Genomic DNA, 27295 nt, shown 5'->3' on the forward strand with positions numbered 1-27295 from the left:
GTGTGCAAGAACAAAGGGACAATGGTTTGCACACTCACTGAGGACCATAACACTGGGACCTGTACCTGCTTGCGTCCAGCCCCTCCCAATAGGGCTCAATGCTGGGAATGAGGCTAAGTGGACTCCTGCAGAGGTGGGGAGATCAGACAGTAAGAAGTGAGGAGCATATGGAAGTAAACAGGAAGCCTGGCAATGAGAAGAGGGCAACCAAAAAGGAACAGAAAAAATGAAAGAAAAGCTCGTTCCTGTTCAGCAGCTTAGGGAAGAGAAGCATTAATGAGTTGGAGAATAACTCAACATAAAATTTCACAGAAAAAGCGTAAAGAGAAGAAAAACTATGCAAGAGCAAAAAGAGGGTTTCCTGACATAGTTTCATTTCCTCACATTTCCCACTTCAGACACAAGAGGCTGAAAAAGCACAAAAGGACAAAGCAAAAAAAAACAAACCCATTTCATCCACACTGCACCATCTTATTGCCTTGAAATGGTGAAATATTAGGCTATACATGTTATTGTATAGTAATTTGCAAGCATCCACATGTGTATAGCAAGCATGCATTCGACCATGGTCCTCTACAATACTTTTGGGATATTTTAATACAGTTGTATTACACTCAGGATGTTCACTTCAAATCTGGTGCAGATTTCTCCCATTTACAAGAGCAGGGAAAAATCTGACTTTATTAACTAGCATGACAGCTGTGTCAGCGGTTACCTAAGTAATCTGGAAAATTCCTTGACAAACATTCCAGCCAGTGAATCAAACATACTCCCAAAACATCATAGAAATGCCTTTTTTTCTAATGAAAGAAAATGTATGCGGTCGTTAAGTCTGACGCCACTAGCCGTGTCTGGACCTAAACTCCGCTGCAGGTCCATATATCAAACGATCACTATGGCATTACTGAGAGTTGAAAAACTGTCTAAAGTCTTTCATCTTTAATAAAATGATCAGCGTTATGCTCTACCAGGTGTAACAATTGAGTTTAACATCCAGGCATCCATGAGAACGGAATTTATGACATTTAACGGAGTTAGAAGTTAGCAGGAAGTTAGCTCGCTAGCTTCTATCCAAATACAATATAGCATGTCCTGACTGCGGGGTTTTGGAAACAAATTAAAACGTACAGCTCTGTTATCACTTCCAACATAAAGGAAGGTAGAAAACTAAACAGCAGTGACGTTTGTAGGGTTACTGAAGTTTGGCTAGCTGGTATATAATGATGTGCTACGTGACCGCTAGCGACACAGCTATGTTAGCATAATATACCCAAGCTAACTTTTTTCCACTCGATAAAAGTTAACGTGAGTGTTCTCGGTGGTCAGGAACAAATGTAATTGCATGGCAGGATGCTGTAGAAGGACCAAACTTCAGCCAGGAGAACAACTGAGATAATCCATCCACAATACGAGGTTAGTCATTCATATACTGCTGCATGGGCTGGGCTGTAGTTACATCCTAAGGTTTTAAAAACTGAGCTTAAATAAATGATTAGCGGTAATAAAAGCCGAGGGAGGTCAACAGTGATCACTGACTGTTTTAGGAGCTTTTTGAGATTAAATAGAAGAATATACAAAACATTAAACATGTTAACAACACAAAAGCCATATTAAACGCAGACTACTTTAGCGGAAGTAGGATTCGTCACATCATCACTTAACGACCGGATAATATTTAGATTTTAGAAACTCCACTACAGACCTCCTCATGGTGTTAAAGCGAAAATCTATGATCCTAGTATATAAATGTATTTGGGGAAATAAGCTTAGAAAAACTGCAATTAAAGTCTGGCTTTTTTACCTGATGTTCAACTTGATCAATGTATTACTCCTAACCTCTCCCTCCCAAAGAGAAAGGAAGTCTCTGTTTTATGTTAGCAGATTTTTAAATTCTGTACATGGGAGGTTTACTGAAGTTTTTCAACAGTTTCTTTGTTGCACTCTAAAAAGTAATTCATCAGACCAGTTACCACCACTTAAATGTATAGCTGCAAGAGAAAAATTCTCTAATTTATTGATTAAGATAAATCTTCTAAATTGAAAACTTTATTTTGTTGGGGTGTGTTGACTTAATAATTTTGGTAATTATATCAACTTAACTTTGTATGTAATTTGAAATTAAAAGGGTTTAAAACAAAATTCAATTTGTAGTTTCTTAATGAAATTGGATAGATAACTTAATTTTTCTTCACTGTAACCTCTGATTTCAAGGTCCATCTCCTACCCAGTTAACATGCCATACCAAATTCACATATTAAGACTGTGTTGCACGGAGGACTTGTATGCTGATGTTAAAGAGATTTTAATGTAAGTAACATTTTATTTACAAATAACAGTTCTACTAAAGCAATGCATTTGTGCTAGTAAGTGTTATGACCCATAGTGGATTTGTTTCTGATGTTGTGCTCATACAGCTGAGGAAATAGTTTATTATTATTATTATTATTATTATTATTAACGGTGAATACTTCTGTGGGAAGGATAGCTGTAGAGTTCCTGTTTGCCTCATTTACTTTATTTCTTGTATGCTATACATGATGTTACATTTTAAACTGTTTTGGTTACTATTGCAATACAGCAATACAGTAAGTACTGTTCTTGATCTTAAGAGCTGCATCTATCCTTATTACTTTTTTAAACACATCAAGTTTTATGAAATATTGTTAATATGTTTCTGGTTGTATCAGACTATGTGAATCTCTTTGTCATTAAGTCTTTACATAGGCATTTTGTGTATACATAAATATAATTTAATATTTTTTAAAAATATACATGAAATAGATTTTTGTGGATTATCAGTTTTAAGCAAACTTAAATTTAATGCTTTATAAATAACAGGTTCCTTTTAAAGAAAATATTTGTAAAGCCTGACAATTGTTTGTAATAACCCTCAAATTGTCTTATAGCATTTTTCTGTATGTGTGGTGTACAGATTTAAAAAAAGAGTTCAAGAGAGTAACCACTGTAAGTCTTGAATCTAATTTTTTGGCTAAACTTGACCATTGTACCCCAAAACTAATGGATGGGGTTTCATGAAGGGGAGGAGCTAAAGGACTGAGAATCTTGCTTCTTGAGGTATGATAATTATTTAGGCTTTGGCTAACTTCAGAATGCAGTTTGTTTGCAGCCACCTATATAATGTATTACTCATTTTGATACTTTATCTACTTTTTCTTAAAATTGCACAATACTCTCAAAGTACGCAAAGAGGTCGACTCAACCCGGGAGAGAAGTAAGAGGACCTTTTCATGCAGTTTGGTGTAAATAATTCAGCATCTTGAATAAAAATGAAATCCACACTGATCATACTATGGATTTACAAATATCACACCCATATCAGTGGCCCATTCAGCATAGGTGTGGGGCATTGTAAAAGGCTCCTTGAAAAATTAAACTAATGAACATAGCACTTAATCATTGCATGAAAAATATCTTGAAGTAGAGAAAAACTAAAGGGCAAGTTAAAAAGAATTAATAGGGAAATATAACACATTTCATAACACACTGGATATTTCTAGCTTACTTTAACTTGAGTTAGTCATGGTAACCAAACCTCTGTTTTGGGAGGGATATAAAACATAAGGGAATGCACATATTGTCTATTTTTTACAGCATAAACTAGAACGTTATAATTAGAACAACAATTAGGCTGCTTGACCTTTTTAGGTCAAGAAGCCAAATTGGTCATAGAACATGTTGTTTATGTTGTGTGATTATGTTTTGCGTTATGATACCATAATTTTATCTCATTCTTATTAATGTATCCTAATTTTCATTCATGTGTATGTGTGTATAAAAATAAATAAACAATAAGTCCACTGATGATCTAGATTCAGTAAGATCCAGGTAAAAGTATAATCTGATTTCTGATTTATTTTCAGTGTTTAAATATAAAGCGTTGAAAGTTACAAATAAAATCCTTAAATGTTGAATTAATTTATTTCTTGAAAGCAGTTAAAATTACAAAAACAAGAAAAAGCTAAAATAATAATGATGAAGAAGAAAATCAGCAACTTATAGACACCATACAATACTTTCAAATAATGTGAAAAAAGTTGTTGGTGTAACATCATTTTATGAGTACACAGCTTAAAAAATAGATTTTAAGCTACCAATTATTAGGTAAGGGGTAGTTAAAATTACTTCTGATTGTAGAGGAAAAGTTCATTCTCTTAACGTAATATAGTTTGTGGGTTCAATATAATTTCAACATAAGTTTTCATAACTCAGAAATATTCATGGAAGCTGTTGCGTCATTTTTTTTGTTGGGCTTAAACATTTGTTTTTAGAGTGTAATTAGATTTCATACTCTTTAATATTCTCACATGAAACTATCAAAGCTAACAGTGATTGTCTGTAAATATCCTCCCCCACCCTGTCTGAGGCCTTGGATTAAACTGAATTTCAAAAGTGTAGCACAGACAACATGGATGGGCTGTGTCACAGAGCAAGCCATGCTGTTTGTCAGGTATTCGATCAACAATGCTCCAAAAGCCACCAACAGCACAAATAGTCCAGACGTCCAGCTCAGAGACTCCATGTGGCTAGGGTGAAGCTTAGCAAACAGTTAGCAACTACAGCCGGCTGTGTCTGGATCCACTTATCATGCTCCTAAATTAATAAAGTTCAAATACAAAAAAATTAAAATCATGCCCTTTACAGGTGTTATGAAGGGGCAAACTGTCTTTTTTAGAGTGGGCATTAGGTGTAGTTGAGTTCCTGCCTCAACTAATATGACTCTACCGTAAGTGTTGGAAAGCTTAGAAAGATTCTCACAATGCAATATGAGAACCAACAGAAGATATCAATACAGTGAAGTTTATGTAGAAAAAACAGCTTTCTGAGGGAGTAATGAACACACACACACACACACACACACACAAAACAAATATTCAAAACTAAGATGGACAGTCAACAGTGATGCTTTGAAGTCATCATTTAGGTACCTGTAGTACATGTTCATGTCTGTCAGAGTTTTTAGTACACATGTTACTGCTAGTACAGGATGCACTGATAGGGTGGCTGTAGCTCAGGCGGTAGAGCAGGTCATCCACTGATTGGAAGATTGGTGGTTTGATTCCTGGCTTCCCCCTAGTCTGCATGCCAAATATCCTTGGGCAAGATACTAACCCCATGTTGCTCTCCGATGCATCCATCGGAGCGTGACTGTGTATGTTAGATAGGCACTAACAGCTTAGAAACAGTGCTTGTGTGAATGGGTGAATTAATTAGTTGTGTAAAGCGCTTTAAGTGCTCAGATAGAGTAGAAGAGTGCTATATAAGAACTGGTCCATTTACCATAGTGGATAACCTTCTTAATATTATTCCACACAATTTATTTGATATTTCCAAGTTTACAATTTATTAGATATTACATTTTATTTAAAACAGTAATATAATGTGTACTACTATTTGATTTTCTTCGTTAAATCAATTTGTTTTGTGAGGTTTTGTTGTTGTTGTTGTTTTGTAGTACAGCAATACATTTGTGTGGCACAGGTGTACTTACTGAGTTTCCAGGCTTTTTCTGCAGTGAGTTATTGAAAGAGGGGGGTCTGGAAGATAGGGAACAAAAAACAAAACACTGTAAACTGTAAATACACTGGTAGGGGAGGGAGAAAACAAGCACTTCACTTAGAAGCTGTACAAATAAAGGCAATGTCATTTGAAGAAGTCCAATGAGCTGTTTTTATTCCTATTTATTTTCCGCCGAGCCTCAATATTAAGATTTATAATGTGGAAAATATTGTTTTGCCATTCACGATAAACGTGTCTGACCCAACACATTTACATAAAAGGCTTATAAAACTAGACTCACCAAAGGCAACATTAGCATGGCTGCTGCAGGGCTTGGAGCAGGATTTGAACGTGAGCGACAGAACAGCAGTAAAATACAGAGGCTTAAAAACATCAACATAAATATAATGACTGACTGCAGCCAAGAATCTATCACTTTTAGCTTTTGATGGTTATGATGGCAGCATAAAGCAGCAGATCAGGAAAAAAAAGAGAAAAACGAGTACAGCAACAAATAATGTGGAATTCCATAAATATATTCAAATCAATGAAAAACTATTCTTTTAACAACTTAAAAGGATGTTCTAACCTTGTTTTTTTGTAAAATGCAATGTTTATATTTAGGAACACCCGTTCAACTGCTCACTCATGCAAATATGTAATTAGCCAGTCACTTGGCAAAAATGATTTGCACTTAGGCATGTAGACATGATAAATGCTAAAGTTCAAACCAACCATCTGAATGGGGAAGAAAGCTGATTTAAGTTACTTTGAAAGTGGAATAGTTGTTGGTACCTCTACTACCATCTACTGGGATTTTCTCACAGAACCATTTCTAGGGTTTACAGAGAGTAAACACAGCATGTCTTTATCCTGTCTTCCTTCTGTCACCCCAACCGGTCATGGCAGATGGCCCCGCCCCTCCCTGAGCCTGGTTCTGCCGGAGGTTTCTTCCTGTTAAAAGGGAATTTTTTCTTCCCACTGTCGCCAAAGTGCTCATAGGGGATCATATGATTGTTGGGTTTTTCTCTGTATGTATTATTGTAAGGTCTACCTTACCATATAAAGCGCCTTGAAGTGAGTGTTGTTGTGATTTGGCGCTGTATAAATAAAATTGAATTGAATAGTCCAAAAAAGAGAAAATATCAAGTAAGAAGCAGTTCTCTGAACAAAAGTGTATCATTGATGTCAGAGATCAGGGGAGAATAGCAACACTCTTTTGAATTGATGGTAATTCAAATACCATCTTGTTACAACAAAGGTATGCAGAAGAACATCTCTGCATACTCAGCGTATCAAACCTTGAAGTGGATGGGTTATAGCAGCAGAGACCACACCAGGTGCCAACCTTATCAGCAAAAACAGGAAACTAAGGCTACAATTTGAATAGGCTTACTGAAATTGGAAAATAGAAGATTGGAAAAACATTATTTGGTCCATGAGTGAATTTCTGCTGCAACATTCAGATGAATGGATCAGAAACAAGATGACATTTGGGTGGAACGCTGCTGACTTAGACTGAGAACATTGTTGGACAGTGGAAGGAATACTTCAAGGACCTCCTTAATCCCACTGGTACGTCTTCCGTGGCGGAAGCAGAGTCTGGGGAGGGGAAACACTCACCTATTTCCGGGTGCGAGGTCATTGAGACAGTGAAACAACTCCTTGGTGGCAGAGCCCCTGGGGTAGATGAGGTTCACCCTGAGTTCCTAAAGGCTCTGGATGTTATAGGGCTGTCTTGGTTGACATGCCTGTACAATGTTGCGTGGAGATCAGGGGCGTTACCTCTGGATTGGCAGACCGGGGCAGTGGTTCCTATCTTTAAGGACGGGGACCGGAGGGTGAGAAAGTCTATGCCAGGTTGCTGGAAAGGAGAGTCCGTCCATTAGTCGAACCTCGGATACAGAACGAACAATGCGGTTTTCGCCCTGGTCGTAGTACGCTGAACCAGCTCTCTATCCTCTCGAGGATACTTGAGGGTGCATTGGAGTTTGCCCAACCAGTCTACATGTGCTTTGTGGACTTTGAGAAGGCAGACCCGTTTCCGGTGGGTGGTCGGCTGCACCAGGGCTGCCCTTTGTCACCGATTCTGTTTGTAATTTTTATGGACAGAATTTCTAGGCATCACAGTGGAGGAAGGCGTTCACCTGGGTGGTCTCTGAATCTTATCTCTGTTTTTCACAGATGATGTGGTTCTGTTGACTTCATCAGGCCTCCAGCTTGCAATGGAACGGTTTGCTGCCGAGTTTGAAGAGGTGGGAATGAGAATCAGCACTTTCAAATCTAAAGCCGGAAAAGAGTGGAGTGCCCACTCCGGGCCTGGGACAGGTTTCTGCCCCAAGTGGAGGAGTTTAAGTATCTTGGGATCTTGTTCACGAGTGACAGGAGAAGGCAGCGGGAGATCGACAGACAGATTGGTGCTGCGGCTTCAGTGTTGCGGAAGCTTTACCAGTCCATCAAGGTGAAGTGAGAGCTGAGCATAAAAGCAAAGCTCTCAATTTACTGGTCAATATACGTCCCTACCCTCAACTATGGTCATGAGCTGTGGGCAGTGACCGAAAGAATAACAAGCGGCAGAAATGAGGTTTCTCCGAAGGGTTAGGGCTACTCCCTTAGAGACACGGTGAGGAGTTTGGCCATCCAGGAGGGGCTCAGAGTAGAGCCGCTGCTCCTCCACATCGAAAGGTGGTTTGGGCATCTGACAAGGATGCCTCCTGGGTGAGGTGTTTATGGTGTTGCACCGGGAAGAGGCCCCGGGGCAGACCCAGGACATGCTGAGGGGATTATATCTCTCAGCTGGCCCAGGAACGCCTTGGTGTTTCCCTGGACAAGCTGGAGGATGTGGGTGGGGAGGGGGAGGTCTGGGCTCCCCTCTGGGCTCTCTGCTTAGGCTGCTCCCCCCGCCACCTGGCCACGGATAAGCGGAAGATGGATGGATGGATGCTTTCTGACTTTCAGAATCTATAATTATTAAAATTTTTAATTGTATGTTGTTGTTGTCTTTAGTTTTTAACAAATAACATGTGTTTTAATATACATAAAACATGCACTAACATAGTCACCACCATTAAATCTTAGCTCCTTAAATCACTTTTGTTTATGTTTGATTAGTTAAGAGGATAAACATGTAGCAAAAAGGAGTTTGAAGAAATTAGAAATAAAACAATACTGGAAAGAAAACAAGTGAGATGGGAAAATATAATCAAAGAATAAGAAGTACTATCCAGAATGTTTATGCATGATGATACAATGGTTGCTGCAGAACCTCCACAAGTTAAGCAGCTGACATGTTTCAGGTTTTTAGGACTGGCTTAGTGAATGTGGGAAGTTAAATATATATATTAAATATAACAAGTTTCCCCTCACCTCTTTTCCTCTTGAGTTTTCTCCGCCGCTGCTTGTTGACAAAGCAGGCAGCCATGGTACTGAAAAGGACAGCTGCTGCCAAGAAGCAGATGGTGGCCACAATACCAGCCACCACAGGCCGTGCCAGTCCACGCTCCTCCACCAACTCTGGAGGAGGAAAGAAATCTGAGGGGGAAGAGAGAGGGAGATAAAAGCATAATGAAGTCGAACAGCAAATTCATGACAGAAACGGAGCCCTATACTCCAGGTATGCAGACCGTGAGGAAACATCACAGCAGAGGAACATATGCCAATTTTTGTTTGCTCACTGAACTTTTGACATGGCCATCCTTTATATTAATGCTATACTCAGCATTCAATTTGTGGCTCCAAAACAGACACTGATATTTACAATGACATATACCACACAGATGTGAGTTTACTGGTAAAGAGCACACTGTCCCTGCTCTTTGATTAAAACTAAACCAGGACTTTCTGCTGTTTTCTGGCAGCTTGCATCTATAATTTTGCAGATGAGAGTTCACTCGTTTCTGTGTTCCTGTAGAAGAGCCTCCAAAAACATTCTGTCCTGTCCAATCAAATTCAAATATATTCAAGCTGACCTTTACTGCTGCATATGTCTTCTGCAGGGTGCATGTCACAATGACTAAGCAGAATGCTAACTTTTCCTCCTATTCAGAACTACATAGAGGGTAATGTAATTCATGCACTGTTTTGATTGATTGCTACCTTTTTAATGTGGTTAGACTGGCTTAGACTAAAAAGAAAATCTTGTGTCTGATGAAATTCAATTAGCTTACCAAGGTTTTCCTTTGTGTAATTTATAAAAGGACCAAAGTTGAATTGCTTAGTGTCTGCTGAACAGGGTACAGGGTCGAAAAAAATGTATAAATACATTTTGTTAGTATGAAACGTGTGATTGACTTTTACACAGTAATCAGTAATGTCCAATTGGTTTACATTAGTGCTTCTTACATTTCCGAAGTTCCCTAAATCATTTCTGAGTAGGAAGTAGATGAGTAACTCCATCACATATGTTGTTATCCCTTGTGTGTTTTTTTTGTAACCAAAAACTGTAATTCTATAAATATTTCATGTGTTCAGAGCCAGAGGGCAGAGGAAGAGTTTGAAAAAACACGAAATGTTAATAAAAACTTCAGGCAGGAAGTAAAAGTTTGACAGTGAGTTCATGAAATGTGGACAAGAAGACTAGTTTATATTTATTACTAATATTGAAGAATGTTACTTGCCAGAATTAAGTTGAAGAGGAAAGAAGGAAGAAATGGTTACAAATATTTAAACTCTACAGTATCAGAAACATTCTCAGGCAAAGAAGCTGGTTGCTGCTGTCTCTCACACTGTGCCTTACACAGACATTCATTTTACTGGCCTGCAGGGGGCAACTCCTCTGGCTGCAAAAATAAGCTCGCTAGTTTCCTTTTGGTCATTTCATAAATTCTGAACTATTAGAGTAAAGAAGAGGGCAAAGCAGGGTTTCTTCTAACAGTGTTTCTTAGTTAGATCCACTTGTTGGTGACATTCAGTTGCACAAGATGGGTAACCAATGGGTCACACCAAAGTAGTTATATCCACCTTTCATATATGGAGGCTCCACCTAGCAGACCAACAAGACCTGTAAGAGTCTGTTGAAGTGCCAGACACCAAAATGAGTCAATCCATTAGACCTCTATGTTAACGTTTTACATTTTGCTGCATTATAAAGCGTTCCGCCTTCACAGTTACTGTACAGCAGATTAATTTTCTTTATAATTCATCTCTCTGGATACTGGTAAGGCTTAAGTTTGAGGATGTGGCGCTTTGATTGACACGTGTGCCGACAGAGGCAGCTGTAGCTGATAGCTGGCCTAGGCCTCAACGCTCTACAATGCTTGTGTTGCTGGTGCTTGTCGGAAGATTTTAATTGAATTACCTGACAAGTCATATGTCCTGCTGTATAATAGAGTCCATCTAAGAAGCTTGTGCTTTTGTTTGTGTGAGCAAAAACTCTGTTATAATAACACTAATTAATATTTAACTGTAATTAAAATGATGGCATTACTATAATTAAAAGCCAGCCAATGCAACAAAGAGGACAATGTTTCTGCTGTGCAGCTATGATCTCTGGTTGTGGATTTACAAACTTCAACAACTGTCCTCAGTTATTATTGAAGGAGTTGGTTCAGTTATCTCTCAGTGAAACCAGGAGGGACAATGGGTCAGCTTCTGTTATGAACTTGTGAGAGTAGTTTATGTGCTACAGTGAAGTGTGATTAGCAACATACAAAGTATTGTTAATGCAGGAACACCCGATCAGTGAATCACTGCTCAACTATCCAAATCACCTTTGTCATGTTTGAAAGGACAGAGTGTATCCACATCACGTTGGACAAAATTTAAGGAAAACATAGTCAAATAAATTCCACATTAACAGAGAAATGAGCAGAAGCATTTGATCATCGTACAGCGTGGTTCCCAGTTTTACCAGAGGGGGGAAGCAGAGTACTTCCACAAACAAGTGAAAATCTGGTCTATAAATGTTACCGGCAGCTGTTCCTACTAAACGGAGTGTACTCAGTGACCTCTGTAGAGGAGTGCCATCATATATGAATAGTTTAATTTCAGACCCCAAACACAGTCTTTTTTTTTTTTTTACAGCCAAACAAAGCTGGCTTTTTTTAAATCAGGAAGCCACCCAGTACAATCAGTGGAGAAGCAGACAGGAAGATGATGTCATCCCCCTCAGGATGCTACAAAGGAGTGTCCATGTTATAGCGAGCTTAAAATGAATAGTGCTGAGTGGGTAAAATGTAAAGTTGGTGTTGCTGAGTGTGCAATACATCTACCACCCCTCTTCAGCTCAGAGATGTTAGGCTAGCCCGAGGTTAAATATGCAGTTTGCAGCTAGTTGTTGGGTTGCAACTCACTGAGCAGCTTTATCTATCACTCTTCTTCTCTAAGCTTCATTATTCTTCTATACATACTGGATAATGTAGGGTTCTTACACATAATAGCTCTATATACATATTCACATTTCATCTGTCAGTCAATGCCACAAATGAAATTCTAACATTTTAAATGATCTAATGCCTCACCTGTGCTGGACACTCCAACTACGTTACTAGGCTCACTGATCATGTCATCCATGATGGCCATGACGCGGAACTCATACCACGCCTCCTGAGACAAGAAAGAGATTATGTTATCAGAAATGTTCAGTAAGCCTGAACTTGTAAAATTCCACTGGCATCTCCAAAGACCACCAAGCTACAACAGTCCAAGGCTTTGGAAACTTTGGAAATAGAACTCAGATGAACAAAACTCCAATATACGAGCAAACTGTCATTATTTATTTAACAAAATCCACCTTTAGCAGGATACTTGAAGTAATTGCTTTCCGTATGATTTCATCAGAGGAATTTTGACCTACTCTTCTTTAACGTTTCTTCATTCAATTCATCCATCCATACATTATCCATTATCTTCCACTTATCCAAAGCTAGCTCTTTTGCCACACAGGAGCAGCAGCTCTACTCCGAGATCCCTCTGGATGTCGGAGCTGCTTTCCCAAATCTCACAGAACAAACTCAAACTTTTAGTCATTTACCCAGACTTTCATTGGGTGTTGGAATCTTTCAGGGTTCCCCCTCGTCTTCAATCCTGTTCTTGATTCATGGACAGGATCCCAAGATAGCCTCGGTGAGGAGGCTGTTCGCTTTCAGAACTACAGAATAGGATCTCTGCTTTTTGCAGATGATGTAGTTCTGTTGACTTCATCAGATTCATTCAGATTTTCTGTTTTCAAATTTAAAATTGACTAAGATTAAGACTTGAGACTACAAGAAGGGCCTATTATGTAAAAGTATCAGGCAACAAATCAGAAGAGCGTCTATTAGATCTCATCCCTTCAAGACTGCTCCAAGAAGTCCTACCATTAATCAATGATTCAATCCTAAATATGATCAGTCTATATCTATTAGGTACCACAGACCTTTTAGGTGGGAGTAGTTAAATCATTACTTTAAAAGTCATCACTTGACCCAGCTATCTTAGCTTATTATAGGCCAATGTTTGTTTTGGTAAATGAACTGGTTGTCATAGAGCACTTTTTAATTCTGCCTGTGTACTCAAAGCACTTTATAAAACTTGCGTCATTCACCTTTTCATCTAATGACTTTACATTTTGACAAAGCATATAGTTAGGGCTGAATCAGGTGTTTATGCACCACTTTGCATTTAATCATTAGTTACTATTAAACTCGGGCTCTCTTCCACAGCATGTCTTTTATCCTGTCTTCCTCCCCTCACCTTGCATCAGATTGCTACCTCTCCCCTGAGCCTGTTAGGATGGACAGTGGGCAACAGTAGGAATGAAAAACTCCCCCCCCCCCCAAGAACCAGGCTCAGGGAGCTATCTGCTGTAACTAGTTGGGGGTGAGAGGAGGACGACAGGACAAAACAGGATTTCAAATTTAGAACTTTGACTTTCTTTGGTCATCTTTCACCATTCTGTGGCAGAGAGGCTTATGTACTGAGGAACATCTGTCATTTTTAACTAAAGACTTTTACTTTAATCTCATCCATTTTCTCTCAGCTTTCTGGTTTGTTCACGTGATCTTTAGTAAACTGCACCTATGTTCTTTTTATTAATTTCTCCTTGTCATACACATCACTGTTTTTCAGAGTACTCCTTAAACTGTACTCATGAACATTAATATTTGCTCTCTGTGAGACCCCAAGTTGCTTCCCATGTATCCTGGGTTCCTCTGTGACTTTGGCTATGTTCACACTGCAGGTCTTAATGCTCAATTCCGACTTTTTGATCAAATCCGCTTGTTCACACTTCAAATAAAATGTGACAGCAAACGCGCTCCAGTGTGAACCCTCAAAGCGGCCTGCATTCACTGACATCTACACGGGATGGCCAGGAAGCGTTCACGATGTCTTCTCGGGCACTTCTGCGGTGCTTCTCTGGCGCTGATAATTGGCGTCAGTGACGTAAAAGACGGATTTAATGCGACATGACCGTTCAAACAGCAGTCGCTTTCTAAAGCATCGGATATGTTTCGGATTCAGGACCACATATGAAAGTGACTCAGATCGGATTTGAAAATATCGGATTCGTGCCGTTCACACTGTCATATGGGTGACCGTGGCTCAGGGGGTTGGGAAGCGTATCTGTAACCGGAAGGTCGCCAGTTCGATTCCCGGGCTCTCTGTCCTGGTTGTTGTATCCTTGGGCAAGACACTTTACCCTACCGCCTACTGGTGTTGGCCAGAGGGGCCGATGGTGCGATATGGCAGCCTTGCTTCTGTCAGTCTGCCCCAGGGCAGCTGTGGCTACAACCGTAGCTTGCCTCCACCAGTGTGTGAATGCGAGAGTGAATGAATAGTGGCATTGTAAAGCGCTTTGGGTGCCTTGAAAAGCGCTATATAAATCCAGTCCATTATTATTATACCATGATCGGATATGGGTCGAAGCGCTTTCACCTGCAGTGTGAACGGAACCTTTGTAGTCTTTTATGGGCTACTGGAGCATTGGTGAACTACTGCTGAATAGTGGCTCCTTGACCTATAATTTGCGCTCAGAATAATTGCTGTAAGCAATTGGCATCGGAGAGAAAAGAATGTAGTTAAAGGGACAGATTTTTTTCTTCTGAATCAACATTATCAGAACATATGCCTTTTAATTTGTTGTAGGAAACCATATCCACCAACTCGAAGAAGTAACTAATGCATGCTACAACAAACCTTTCAACCCTTCTTTTTGTCCTCTTGCTATTCTCAAGACGATTTAAAAAGCTCTTCCTTAGATATAAGAGGCATAAAGTTTCACATCATATTTCACACCAACAAAAATGTACATGAATCAGATTCAGATTTCTCATTGTTTTTCATGTTTCAGGACTACAGACAGCATGCAATATTTTCCCAGAATTGTTGATGTTAGAGAAATTAGTAAAACACATAAAAAAAAAAAAATTGTGAAAACATAAAAGCTCTAACCATGTAAGTGGAATAAATGTAGGCTACCAGTCAGAATTCAGTGTTGCTACAATATATGAATATATCTATATAAGTGTCAGATATCGACAAATTATAATATCAAACAATGGTATGAAGTTGGAGTGGCCTAGTGGCTTTCACATGACCTCAGCAGACCATTCATGTGGCTGAATTAAAACATTTTGAAAAGACGAGTGTGTCAAAGAAGGAAAGAGGAAGCCACAAAGGGGGCAAACAGCTTTTCTATGAAACAAACGTTGACCCATGTGACTTTTCTGAGCAGGTTAGACCTTTGATTTTGTAATAACTGAAACTTTTATTCTCTGACTGAAAACTTCTGCTGAATCTGTGCTGCAAAACCCATGTTTTCATTTTTATTTTCAGAAGCTGCTGCTGTGTCTGCAGATTATTTGCATATCTCATAAATTCTACATGTTTGCTCGCTTAATTTGCACCGCTCCTGGTGTTAGCCGCTGGTTTAGAAGGCCAAGTACTTTTGGTGTATAAAAACACTAAATTGTGACTGTAACACGAGACGGTCTACTGATTTTTTTAAATAACTTCTCTAAAGATCAGCTACAACATTACACCAGCCCATCCAATCATGTGCACAGACACACTGCACAGTGTTTATTAACCATTTACAAACTTTCATCAAGATCAGCTGCAGTGTTCTAACAGCCGTCTAGTTAATTATTTACAAGCCAGTTATTAGCACATAAATATGCAGTGCACTGAGTTGTCAGCTCAGTTATGAGAACAGATTGAGGATTTAGTTGCTGTGCTGCAAATGTCCACTTTAAAACATACACACATATGTGAGGAACCAAAGAGAGCTTCCATTCTGGTCCCATGACCTAAAAAATGCAGTGAATTTCCAACAGAAAAGTTACACAAGCTAGGTGTGATGTGTGCATCTGTGAGACTGAGAGCTGGAGAGAAGAGTATGTGTGGGTGTTTGCTGTGCAATGGAAGTAGAGATAAAAGCATCTGCATGGAGCTGGAAGTGGTGGTTAGATTAAAGAAAGACGTTTGAAAGCGTCATGGCAGGAGTATTAGCAGACAGGTGGAAGAGTTGAAATGCTGCGAAAAAAGCAACATGCCAGAGCTCATACATCAACAGTGATATACCATTTGTTATAATGTCTCTAGGAAATGTACTGTGTTCTATTAAAAAGCACAAATTAACAAATTATAATGATACAATGTATTCCATTCTTATTATTTTCATGCTCATGCATGACCCTTACATACCCACATAGGTAGAAGCATTTGCGTGTGTGTTTGTGTGTGTGTGTGTGTGTGTGTGTGTGTGTGCGCCAAATGAACTAAGGAAAAAGACCATTTATGTTTACCCCACAGTAAAACTTGCACAGACAGATAGCGAGCCAAGTCAGCTGTGCATACCTGTGTTGTTACTATGACAACCAAGCTGGCTATGACAGGGGATCTTCAGAAGCCACCCTGGCAACATAGGCCTATAGCAACCTAACTAAGGGATGGTTCAGGATTACTCGATCCAGTCCTAACTATGAGCTTTGTCAAAAAGGAAAGTGTGAAGCCTGGTCTGAAAAGGCTACTGTCTCACCACCCTGTTGCTGGGCATTGTGGGAAAAAATTCTATTACAGTTATTTTTTTTCATTGGATTCAATGTGTTTCTCAGCTCTGTCAAGCTTAAAGGGCCCTTTTTACTCCTTCATGATGATATAAGGCAGGGGTGTCGAACTCCAGGCCTCGAGGGCTGTCCTGCAGGTTTTAGATCTCACCCTGGGTCAACACACTTGAATCAAATGAATAGTTAATTCCCAGGCCTCTGGAGAACTTCAAGACATATTGAGGAGGTCATTTAGCCATTTAATCAGCTGTGATGGATCAAGGACACATCTAAAACCTGCAGGACACCGGCCCTCGAGGCCTGGAGTTCGACACCTGTGATATAAGGTATTTAAAAAAATTAACATAGGTATAAATAATAAACAAAAATCTTAGTTCTGACTAGACAAAAGCTTCAAATATCATAGAAGAACAAAAGCAAAATGGAAACCTAAATAACAGACATAAATAGAAAATAATGTCTCAAAAAATATAATAGAATTTTTTTTTGTTGAGATTCAATTATTTAGTCATAATTTAGGTATTTCAATTCTTTTATTTTTAGCGTAGTTTGATCATAAGATCATGAGATTATATTAGACTAATACAGATATTATTATATTATTAGCTGGTACTAGTTGCTCCGCATGGTTTACAAAGCATCTTATTTACCTTAACATCGAACATAAAATGTCTCCACGTGTCTACTCTTCTCTTCCTCTCAAGCGTTAATGTTTTGTTTGTATTTTATGTGAAACAGGGAGCCAGCTGAAAGTCCTCTCCCGCCCTGTTTCTCAGCAGCAGATCAAACCTTACTGTACGAGGAGACTACTTCTGATTGGATCACTTGCAAGCTCGTTCCACCTTTCTCCACAGTTAATTACTTGTGATTGGATCTTGTCTCTTCAGAATATTTTCATCTTGTTTTTATTTGTTGATGAAAGTGTCAGTGCCTTTCATCATCATTTTTGTCCTTGTGCATTTGTTTTTATTTAGTTATCGTCTTGTTTTTGTCAGCAAAACTATGATGAAAATTACTAGTCAATGAAATTGAAATAGGAGCTGGTTTCCTCAAAAGATTACATTGATATCTCATTGATGTCTCAAGGCTACACATCCCATTTTGCTTTTGGAAACACTACAAATCCCAAGCTGTACTGTGAGGTCTCTGAGATATGCTGGAGAATATTTCTTTCTTGTTGGTGTTGGTGAATAACTGCTGTGCTATAAAACAAAACTCCTAAGACCCGAACTCTTTCATGGCATGCATTTTTAATTTCTCTTTGCAATTCTCTTTGTTCTATAGAACACTATAAAGTCACAATTGAGTAATGATGTGCAAAACTCTTTATTTGGTGTCTGAACACAGCAGCATTTTTCTTGAGCACAAAAACAAAATGAGAATAATAATAATGGATTGCATTTATATAGCGCTTTTCGGGGCCCTCAAAGCGCTATACAATTCCACTATTCATTCACTCTCACATTCATACACTGGTGGAGGCAGCTACAGTTGTAGCCACAGCTGCCCTGGGGCAGACTGACAGAAGCGAGGCTGCCATATCGCGCCATCGGCCCCTCTGGAGAAAGAACAATTGTTCTCATTTGAGCAATATGGCTCCAAAATTTACAGTACAAAATTTAGTACTGTGGTCAAGACAACCCAAAATGTGATGCCCCCATATGTGCACGCCAGGTCCCAGGAGGTTAAGGTCTTTAACCTTCCTCCATGTCTCAAGCAACCTCTTAGCTTGGAAAGACGTAAGTCTGGTTTTAAACTTCCACTTTGTATTCAGGCTTTTACCTGGATGAGATCTCGGGCAACCAACTCTGTCTCCCCTGCAGGAATGCTGTCGTCCAAGACCTCCCATCGCTCCCCCAGGCGAAACTCCATGACATAATGCTGGATAGGTGCTGTGTGATTGGCAGGCGGAATCCAGGTGAGCAGGACTCCCTGCTGCGTGCGATTGGCTGTGAGGCACCGTGGTGGGGTAAGCAGCACCAATGGTTCAGGGGTACTTGTAGGAAATACTGGAAGAGCATTTTAGAGTTGAAAATGTCTGTTAAAGATTCAGTTATCTTGAGCAAGTAGCAAGTGTCCATTGGCAGGATAGAAGTGAATCAGCTCCCCTCTACTCACTGACACTATCACACATTTAAATCTAACTGTGACTATAGATGTAACAATAATGGTGATGCATTATCTTCCTCCGCTTTATCCGGAGGAAGATGGATGGATGCATGGCATTATATCAAAGCCACCACATACATCACATTTATAAGCATTTTATTCTGATAGCATATATGTCAGTCACAACTTAGCATGTTTTGCTAGCACCCTTATAACATTTTCATCTTTAAGGTATGCTAAATTTAATCCAGCCTTGCTAAACTGCTATTGGGCCTCTGAGCGGTTGCACTGCATACATTACAGAGGAATTTTGACTCAGATGATCTATTAGCATTAATTTAAATTCATACATTTTGTTTTTATTTCATTTTAAGTTAATCTGGGTTAAAAGTAACTTTTGTTGGAGCATCGAAGACATAAATTTTTTTACTTGAATTTATGAAGTGGTTAATCGTGAACAGGAAAGAACTAAACTAGACTGGTAGTTATACAGCACTTTTCTATTCAATTGTCTATTTATCTATTAGGGCTGCCACAAACAATTATTTTGATAGTGACTAGTCCCCGATTATTTTTGCGATTAGTCGACTAATCAGATCATGCATCCATTGGACGTAAAACTTACAGCATATTGCTCCAGCAGCATCTGAACCCCGGCTAGCTATTGAGCTAGTGGGTAACAGACGTCTCCGAAAACGTCGGAGCGCTTTTAAAAATATGTGGTGTCTTGATAAACTGAGCAGATATTTGAGGTTTACACAGCTACATTCTCGCCTGAAAATATGTTAAACGTTTATTTTGTGACCCAGAAAGAATAATAAGAGTAATATTAACACTAACTAGCTGCCGCCATTGTTGGAAACTGAGCTGGGCCGCGCTATGAATTCTGGGACACAGCTTCTTCTTCTTCGGGGTTTAACGGCAGCTGGCATCCTTGTACATGCAGTGCTGCCATCTTCTGTTTCAGTCCGTTATTACACCTTTAAATCCTACTACTTATTCCTGCGTCTTTTGTGATCTTACAAAGCTTCAAACGACGCGTCGACTATTAAATTAGTCGTTGACAATTTGAATAGTCGACGTAATCGTGACTAGTCGACTAATCGTGGCAGCCCTATTATCTATACCTACTTTAACCACTCACACTCCAGCAGATGACCAGGGGGTAATACGGTTCAGTATACTGCTCAAGGATACTTCGAAACCTGGTGTGCAGGAGGATCAATTCACTTTCAACTGGAAGGCCTACTAGACGACCTATTACCTGATCCACACCTGCACTAATAACAGTTCACTCTGTTCATTTAACAAAACTTTTAAAGACACAAAACTAGCAAGTTAGCAAACATCTGATTGTGGAACATTTGGCAAAACTAACAGACTATTTCTTTTTCATAGATCATAATCTTTGAAATTTTGTGTTTATTATCTCTCTTAATTTGAGTGCCTCGTACGCTCATATGATCAGGTGAAAAATAAAGTAAAGGCTTTACATCAACAAATGAATGTTATTTAGAATTGTAGCTTACATATGAAAATGTAACCAGCATTTGTAAACATTTTTGACCTACCAATTTATTCGTTAAAAATATTTACACCCATGCTTTCAAACTCGCTCACTAACTTCGGTGGTAAAAACGGGAGTAGTTAACTCAAGATGTTTCCAACATATCTATTAGTTCTACTTTTTCCAAAGACGCCACTATAAGCTGATTGTCATTTAGATTTAAAAAGTTTAAAAGTAAAAATTTCTTAACAAAGGTCAGCAAATGAACCACTGAGCTGGTGACTGTTGGTTTAACCTTCAGGTCTATGAGATACTAGAAGTTAGTTCTATGTATTGGTGTAACGACACAAAACTGATCCTGACTGTGTTTTGATTAAAATGTTTCTTTGCACATGATGGTTAAATATGGTACTAAATATATCACACTAGTGTTTTTATTTGAAATGATGGAGAGTTGGCTGTTTTCTGTGTATAGAAGACACAGTAGCATTTTTTTTAATAAAGATTCAGTTTCAACTCAGCTTCGGAAGATAAGAGGTAATAACTATGTACCTCACTTCATATTCAATTTAACTAACTAGCCAGAAATTCACTTTATTATTCACTGAGACAAAAGTATTCTGGGAAAAACTAATTCTTAAATGAAAAAAACATTTAAACATTTAAACAACATTTCATGAATAAAGGTGACGTGAAAATGCAAAGATATCACTATTCCTTTAGTCTGTGAAAGATCACACGACCAGCACTCACACAGAGAGTGTTGTTTGGCCTCCCCGGAGCCGATGTGTGAGTTGTTAACTTGTTAGACTTTATTTACAGCACAGATCCTCCTGAAATTACTTCTCTACAACTGTAGTGTGATGTTTAATTGGAAGAACATTTAAGAAGTGCCTTTTTGTGCCTTTTAATGATAAATATTAGAATGCAAATTAAGATCAAAATAATTTGAAAATGGCCTACTACGTTTCTAACACTTGCATGACATGAAAAACATGACATGTTTTTTGCAGCTCTCTCTACTTGCCTGCCAAAGCTGTTTTATTATTGGATCCTTTCGTCCTGGTTAAGCAGTAGTGGGTGTACTCACCTAGTGTGTTCACAGTGACAACCTCGCTGAAGGGGCCTGTGCCAAGCTTGTTTTGGGCCAGGACGCTAAACTGGTATGTTGTCTCTGGCTCTAAGCCGGGCACCACCATCCAGTCGTGGCCTCCAGGCACAGGTATGGAAAGCCAGTCATACGGACCTAAACGCTCCCTCTTCAGCCTGCACAGGAGTCATGATGAGATGCAGGTACACAGACAGGAAAAATATTGAAGAAATAAATCAGGAGGTGAGAGGAAGACTTTTTTTTAAATCTTTCGGACAAAATGGACATTGATTTACAACAGTTACAACTATATTCAAGTCTTTTCTCAGCACCAGTTTCATCACACAGTATAGCACATTATAATGATTTATCATAATGTAACTTATTAAACCTAAATTCAACATTGCATAGGTTAATTGTATGGATCTGAATTGAATTGAATGTACCACATATTTTATTTCATTGTTCACAACACAGTTTTGACTTGATGGTATTAAGCCCATGCCGAGCTCAGCTTTGCAGTTTGCTGTTTGCCCATGCCACACATTCAGCTGCGCCTCATCAATCAAATCAAGCAGGCAACTGTTTGCAAACAAAAACAGCAACAGCCTTCAGTCTAAAGCACTGCAATAATAAAACAATCAGCTCTCCGGTACCAAGAAATGAAGTAGCTTTCTTTAACACATTAACTACAACCTTGTTTCCAAAAAAAAGCTGAAACACTGTGAGAAATGAAAATAACATCACAGTATACAAATTTATAAATAATTTATATTTAAGTGAATATATTTTTAAATAAATGCTATGTGGTTAAAATACAACAGAAGCAACATATTAAAATCTTGAAATGTGTCTACATGTTGATGACAGCAACACATTTAAAACAGTTACACTAGGCCCACGTTTAGCACTGTGTAGCATCATCTCTTCTTTTACCAATGGTAAACATTTAAGAACATAGGAGCATAATTGTTTTGATTTTAAAGTCTCATCCTTGCTTGTTGTAGGATCTCAGCTGCTCAGTACTGTAATTTAGGGTCTCCTTTTTTGGGTGAAAATAAATGCTGCTCCAAAACCCGTACATATCATTCAGTGTTAATGGTTTATCCACAGAGGAAAAAACTCCCCTGTGGTCATGCAGACCACAAAACTGTTTTGCAGTTTCTGTCAGTCCACCTTACAGTGCTGTCAAGAAGTATTTGCCCACTTCTTGATTTTGTAGTTTTTATCAATGGGATAATAACAGTCATCATCTCAAATGACAAATGTTTGGAGGTGCTTGCTGAAGCTGACGGAAATGACATAAGGGAATGTACAAAGAAGAGGAAAAACCTGAGAGACCTATATTACACACACGCACACACATATATATTAGGGGGGCAACGATACACAAAATTCACGGTTCGGTTCGATACTTTGGTGTCACGGTTCGATATTTTTTCGATACAAAAAAATGTTCATGCCTTTTTAATTTGTCATTTATTAAAATTATAAATATATATTTTAACTCAAAAGTACAGTTTTTAAATTTAATGTTGCTGAAACAACAAAGTAATAAAAAAATAAATCTATCTGATGGAGAAATCACTCATCTTTGGAAAAGAGAGTTTATTACAGAGAAATGGCTCTTTCCAAAATAAAAGCTATACTATACGCTTCTTCTGGGCTATATTCTCAGCAGCATATTAAACATATCAGGTCCACATAAGGAGAATCATGTGCTAACGGCTGTCTAAATGACTCGGCTAAAGTTTGTAGCATGCGTGCTTGTTGTTTTTGTCTGCTTCCACTTGTCTTTGCACGAGGATGATGTCGGAGTAAATGTGCAGTCATATTCGTTGTGTTCCCACTAGTGCTGTCAGCATTAATCTCGTTAAAATGACATTAACGCCATAACACGGCAAATCTCCGTTAACAAGTTACCGCGGATCATCCCGTGCGTGGGGCTGGACAGCGTCAACACGTTAACAAGCTAACTGCGCTAACACACTAGTTCCCACCAATTGAGCATTGCGTGGCACATCCGACATACTGTTTTACTTTTGTCCATGACGCGCTTACCTTCAGGGTCATACTTCACATGAACCAAGATAGTTCCAAACGCCAGATCTGAATGAGGGTGGGGGAGGTTCAATTTGCCATGTTGCAACGAGCTTAGCTCCTGTCTTGCTAGCTTGCGCTGCGCTCAATGGATCTGCACTCGACAGTGCAGCCTAGGCGGAGTAGTCAAACGCAGATTCACTGAGCGCTCAACACAGACAGCATCGTCAGAAGAAAAGTTGATAAAATAAATTAAAATTTTTTTGTATTGTTCGATACATATGCGTACCGAACCGAAAGCACTGTATCGAACGGTTCAATATCGATACGAGTATCGTTGCACTCCTAATATATATGTAGGGATGGGTACTGGTATCCGGTGCCATCATGGCACCGGTTCTGACATAAACGGTAGTAACCAGACCGAAAAGCAGCGCACATTTCGGTGCTTTATTTCGGTGCTTTTTTTCCTGAGCTGTGATACACTTTCTTCTTCCTTACATTTGTATTGGCGGTTGGCAAACAACTGAAAGGTGCATTACCGCCACCAACTGGTATGGAATGATACACTTTAGATTCTAGCCAATCATTTTAAGTTTCCGAGAATAGTAGGCGGGTCCAGGTACGTACATTCTTTTAGAGCAGAGCTACAGATTAAAAATGTCCAAGGCGAAGCGGTCAAAAGTCTGGCTGTACTTCACAGCAAAAGATGCAAACTCAGCAGCTGCAACAAGTGCTTTAAGCTGATACTGTGATACTGTCAAAGGAGGTAACACCTCAAATCCAATGAAACACCTGGCGATGCATAGCGTTTTTTTTAAAGCCGAGAAATGCGCCGTATTTGATATCTTGCTGCGAGACCTCACACCAAGTGCATCTACTGCTTGTGGGTTGCCTGTTATCGGACCCGGAATTAGCAACATCCCCCAAAAACCCGAAGAGGAGAGTCCTGGCCCCTAGCCCTGCCAGTGTAGCAGAAATGATGACGGATGATGATGCAGCAGCAGCCGTTCTTCTCTGCGTGAGTAGCTTAATGTTGTTCGTGTGTAATTTACGTTGAGTAGGCTAACCACGTTATTACATTAATGCATGTAAGGTGAACAGCAAACACCATCATAGCTACATGCAGCTGTCTTCTTGTTTGATGGCAGATACTCCCTTCACCCTGGCCAAAAAGGCTAAAATGACCAAAGAAAAAGTGGAAAACAGTTAAACATGAGAGGTTTTTGGACAAAGTTTGTGTTTTTTTCCATTGTTTAAGCACTGCTTCCAGCCAAGAATGATACCATATATGCCCCATAGCTGCAGAAAAGGCTAACATTGTTATCTTTTTACAAAAAAACAGCTGAACATGAGAGGTTTTTGGACCACTTTTGTGTTTTCCATTCTTTAAGCACCGGTTTGAGCACCGTTTAAGCACCGGCACCGTTTCAAAAGTACCGGTTTGGCACCGGTATCGGATAAAACCTAAACGATACCCATCCCTATATATATGTATATGTATATATATATTCCCTTGAAAAACAAAGGGTGGGAACAACAAGGCAATTAACACCTAATGCACCAGACATAAGCATAAATGCTGGTAATGACAACTTACATATCTTATGCTATAAACCTTTCCTGCAAAAGTCCATATGGGGAGTTACACATTTGAGATCATTGAGCAAATTTTAATGTTAGACAAGAATAACGCGAGTAAATACAAAATGCAATTTTAAAATGATTATTGAGGAGAATGATTATTGAGGAGAAATGCTATCCAAACCTACCAGGCCCTAAATTTAAAGTAATTGCCCCCTAAGCCTAATAACTGCTTGTGTCTTCCTTCGTAGCAAGAACTCAATCTGGTCGCGGCACATGGCCGCCCCTTCCTGAGCATGGTTCTGCTGGAGGTTTCTTCCTGTTAAAAGGGAGTTTTTCCTTCTTACTGTCGACAAAGCATTTGTTCATAGTGAGTCATCAGTTTGTTGGGGTTTTCTCTGTATTGTTGTAGGGTCTTTACCTTACAATACAAAGTGCCTTAAGTCAACTGTTGTTGTGATTTGGCGATATCTAAATAAAACTGAACTGAATTGAATTGCAATTAAACATTTGCAGTATGTCAAAGCTCACACTCAGATGTGAGACACTGAAGCAAAAGTTTAGCAGATTTACAGCAAGCATGGAGCATGGTATTGTAAATGGTCTGTATTTGTATAGCGCTTTATTGTCAGAGTGGAACGGGCAGTCTGGCAGGGAGATAGTCCACATAATTCTCTCTCTCTAATTTTACAGATGACTCACTTCCAGATTCTCTCTCTGAAGGTTTCTCGAGACTGAAAGAGTGCACAGAGGAAAGCTGGGTTTGTTCTAAGGCTTAGAACAAACCCAGATTTCCTCTGTGCACTTAGAATCTAAGCCATTCCAGTCAAACACAGTGAACACACAGAAGGCAGTCAATGCTACTTCAGTAACTCCAACAATCTAGCATCAATTGAGGAATTTCTGCAGCCTTAAGTATCAGATGGGTTATCGTTCCACACAGGTGGGTTGATTGGCAACAACTTCCAGGTGTGAAAAACCAGGAGGGTGAGAAAACCCAGAGGAATCCCGCCTCTTAATCAAACAGAGTAAACCCACGCACACACTGAAAGGAGACAAGGAGAGCGAAAAAAAACAAAAAACACAAAGGAGAAGAAACGGACAGAAATGGCACACAGGAGCACCAGGGGACCGTGCCAATACCATCTGTCATGGTTCTAGGTCATTTGACCCAGCTTTTGGGGTTATGGTTTCTTTGTGTTGTAATTTTTTAGTTTTCTATTATTTAGTGTTGAGTTTATCTTTGTATTTGCTGCTATGTTTAGTTATAATTGTTTCCATGTTGTCTGGTCGAGGTGTCTCGTCTCCTCTTCCTGTGTACATGTTTTCCTCCACGTGTTTTGTTCCATGTCTCCCCTGTCTGTCATGTGTATCCATATATGCCCGTCATGTTTCGCTCCCTCTGTCAAGCGTCCCCTCTCGATCCCTCTCTCAGGCTCCTGTTGTCACAGTCTATATCTCACTATGTTTCCTGTTTTATTTTGATAGTCTTGCGTTCCAGGTTCAGTGTGTGTAGTTTTGCTTCCCCTGTGGCGTTATGTTCATTTGTGTCAGCTGTGTTTCCCATGTGTTTCCACTTCCCTCGTTACCGTTCTGTGTATTTATTTATTTATGTTCTCTGTCTCCCTTTGTTCATTGTGAAGTCATCGGTTTACCTCCTGACGTCTACGTGGTTCATGTTTTCAGCATTTTCAGGTTTCATGTTTTAGTTACTCCCAGTCTAGGTTTTGTTAGTTCTCGTTCTGTTTATGTTCTCGTTTGTTTTCATGTGTTTCATCTGCCTCAATAATGGCTCCACACCACAACACGCCGGCTACTCGGCTGTAACGCCGCCTGCTTAATAGGAGCCTCTGATTGCCATACTGGGTTTTTGGAATACTTTTGATGAAACTTCTTGACCAGTGAGGGATCCAAAATGGCAGACCATGGAACCCTGTGTCTTTTGTCTTGCACATAACCCCAATCAATAACTCCCAATCACCCAGGTAGGTGGGGGGGGGGATTGGAAAAAGGGCACAGAGGACTGAAACAGACAGGTTTTAGCTAATAAGTTTAGGGTCTTAGGCAGTTTCAAAGAGACAGTGAAAGGGTTGATTATGATCTGCCTTTTGTAGTGTAGTTGAAAGACAGTTTTTTAGATTTATCATAATTTCACACATTTGAAGACAACCTGACTTTTTGACCTGGAAGGTACGCAGGTGCCAAAAGATGACGGCTACCCAGTCACTTGGCCTCTATGTTCTAAGCAAGACTGCTTGGGTTGCTCTCCTTAACTAAAGACTGCGACAAAGGTGATGCTAAACAGATGGGACAGAGCTCACCTTCCTGAGATGTGACCAATGATAGCTGGTGACTGAGAGACACCTTGAAGAGAGACCTGTAAACATGGAGGTCATGTAGTTGTGAGCATACTCTAGCCAGGGAAGTTGCAAGCTACAAGTGCACTATGCACAGAGGGCCCAC

General features: G+C 39.4%; 1 protein-coding gene across 8 annotated transcripts in view; it reads right to left on the bottom strand.

Annotated features, from left to right (window-relative positions):
- igsf9bb (immunoglobulin superfamily, member 9Bb) overlaps positions 1–27295 on the bottom strand; it is a 165825-nt gene that overhangs the window by 27057 nt on the left and 111473 nt on the right. For 6 of the 8 annotated variants that reach the window (XM_085174206.1, XM_085174207.1, XM_085174214.1 and 3 more), the window contains 6 exons: positions 21209–21384; positions 18285–18511; positions 11976–12060; positions 8884–9048; positions 5510–5555; positions 66–125 (listed from right to left, as the gene is read on the bottom strand). In XM_085174206.1, coding sequence (XP_085030332.1) covers positions 66–125; positions 5510–5555; positions 8884–9048; positions 11976–12060; positions 18285–18511; positions 21209–21384 — 759 coding nt within the window. The remainder of the gene's footprint in view (positions 1–65; positions 126–5509; positions 5556–8883; positions 9049–11975; positions 12061–18284; positions 18512–21208; positions 21385–27295) is intronic. The other 2 variants (XM_085174209.1, XM_085174208.1) reach the window with 1 other exon arrangement.

Source organism: Neolamprologus multifasciatus, chromosome 10 (genome assembly GCF_963576455.1).
Source record: "Neolamprologus multifasciatus chromosome 10, fNeoMul1.2, whole genome shotgun sequence".
In the NCBI taxonomy this organism is placed as follows: Eukaryota; Metazoa; Chordata; class Actinopteri; order Cichliformes; family Cichlidae; genus Neolamprologus; species Neolamprologus multifasciatus.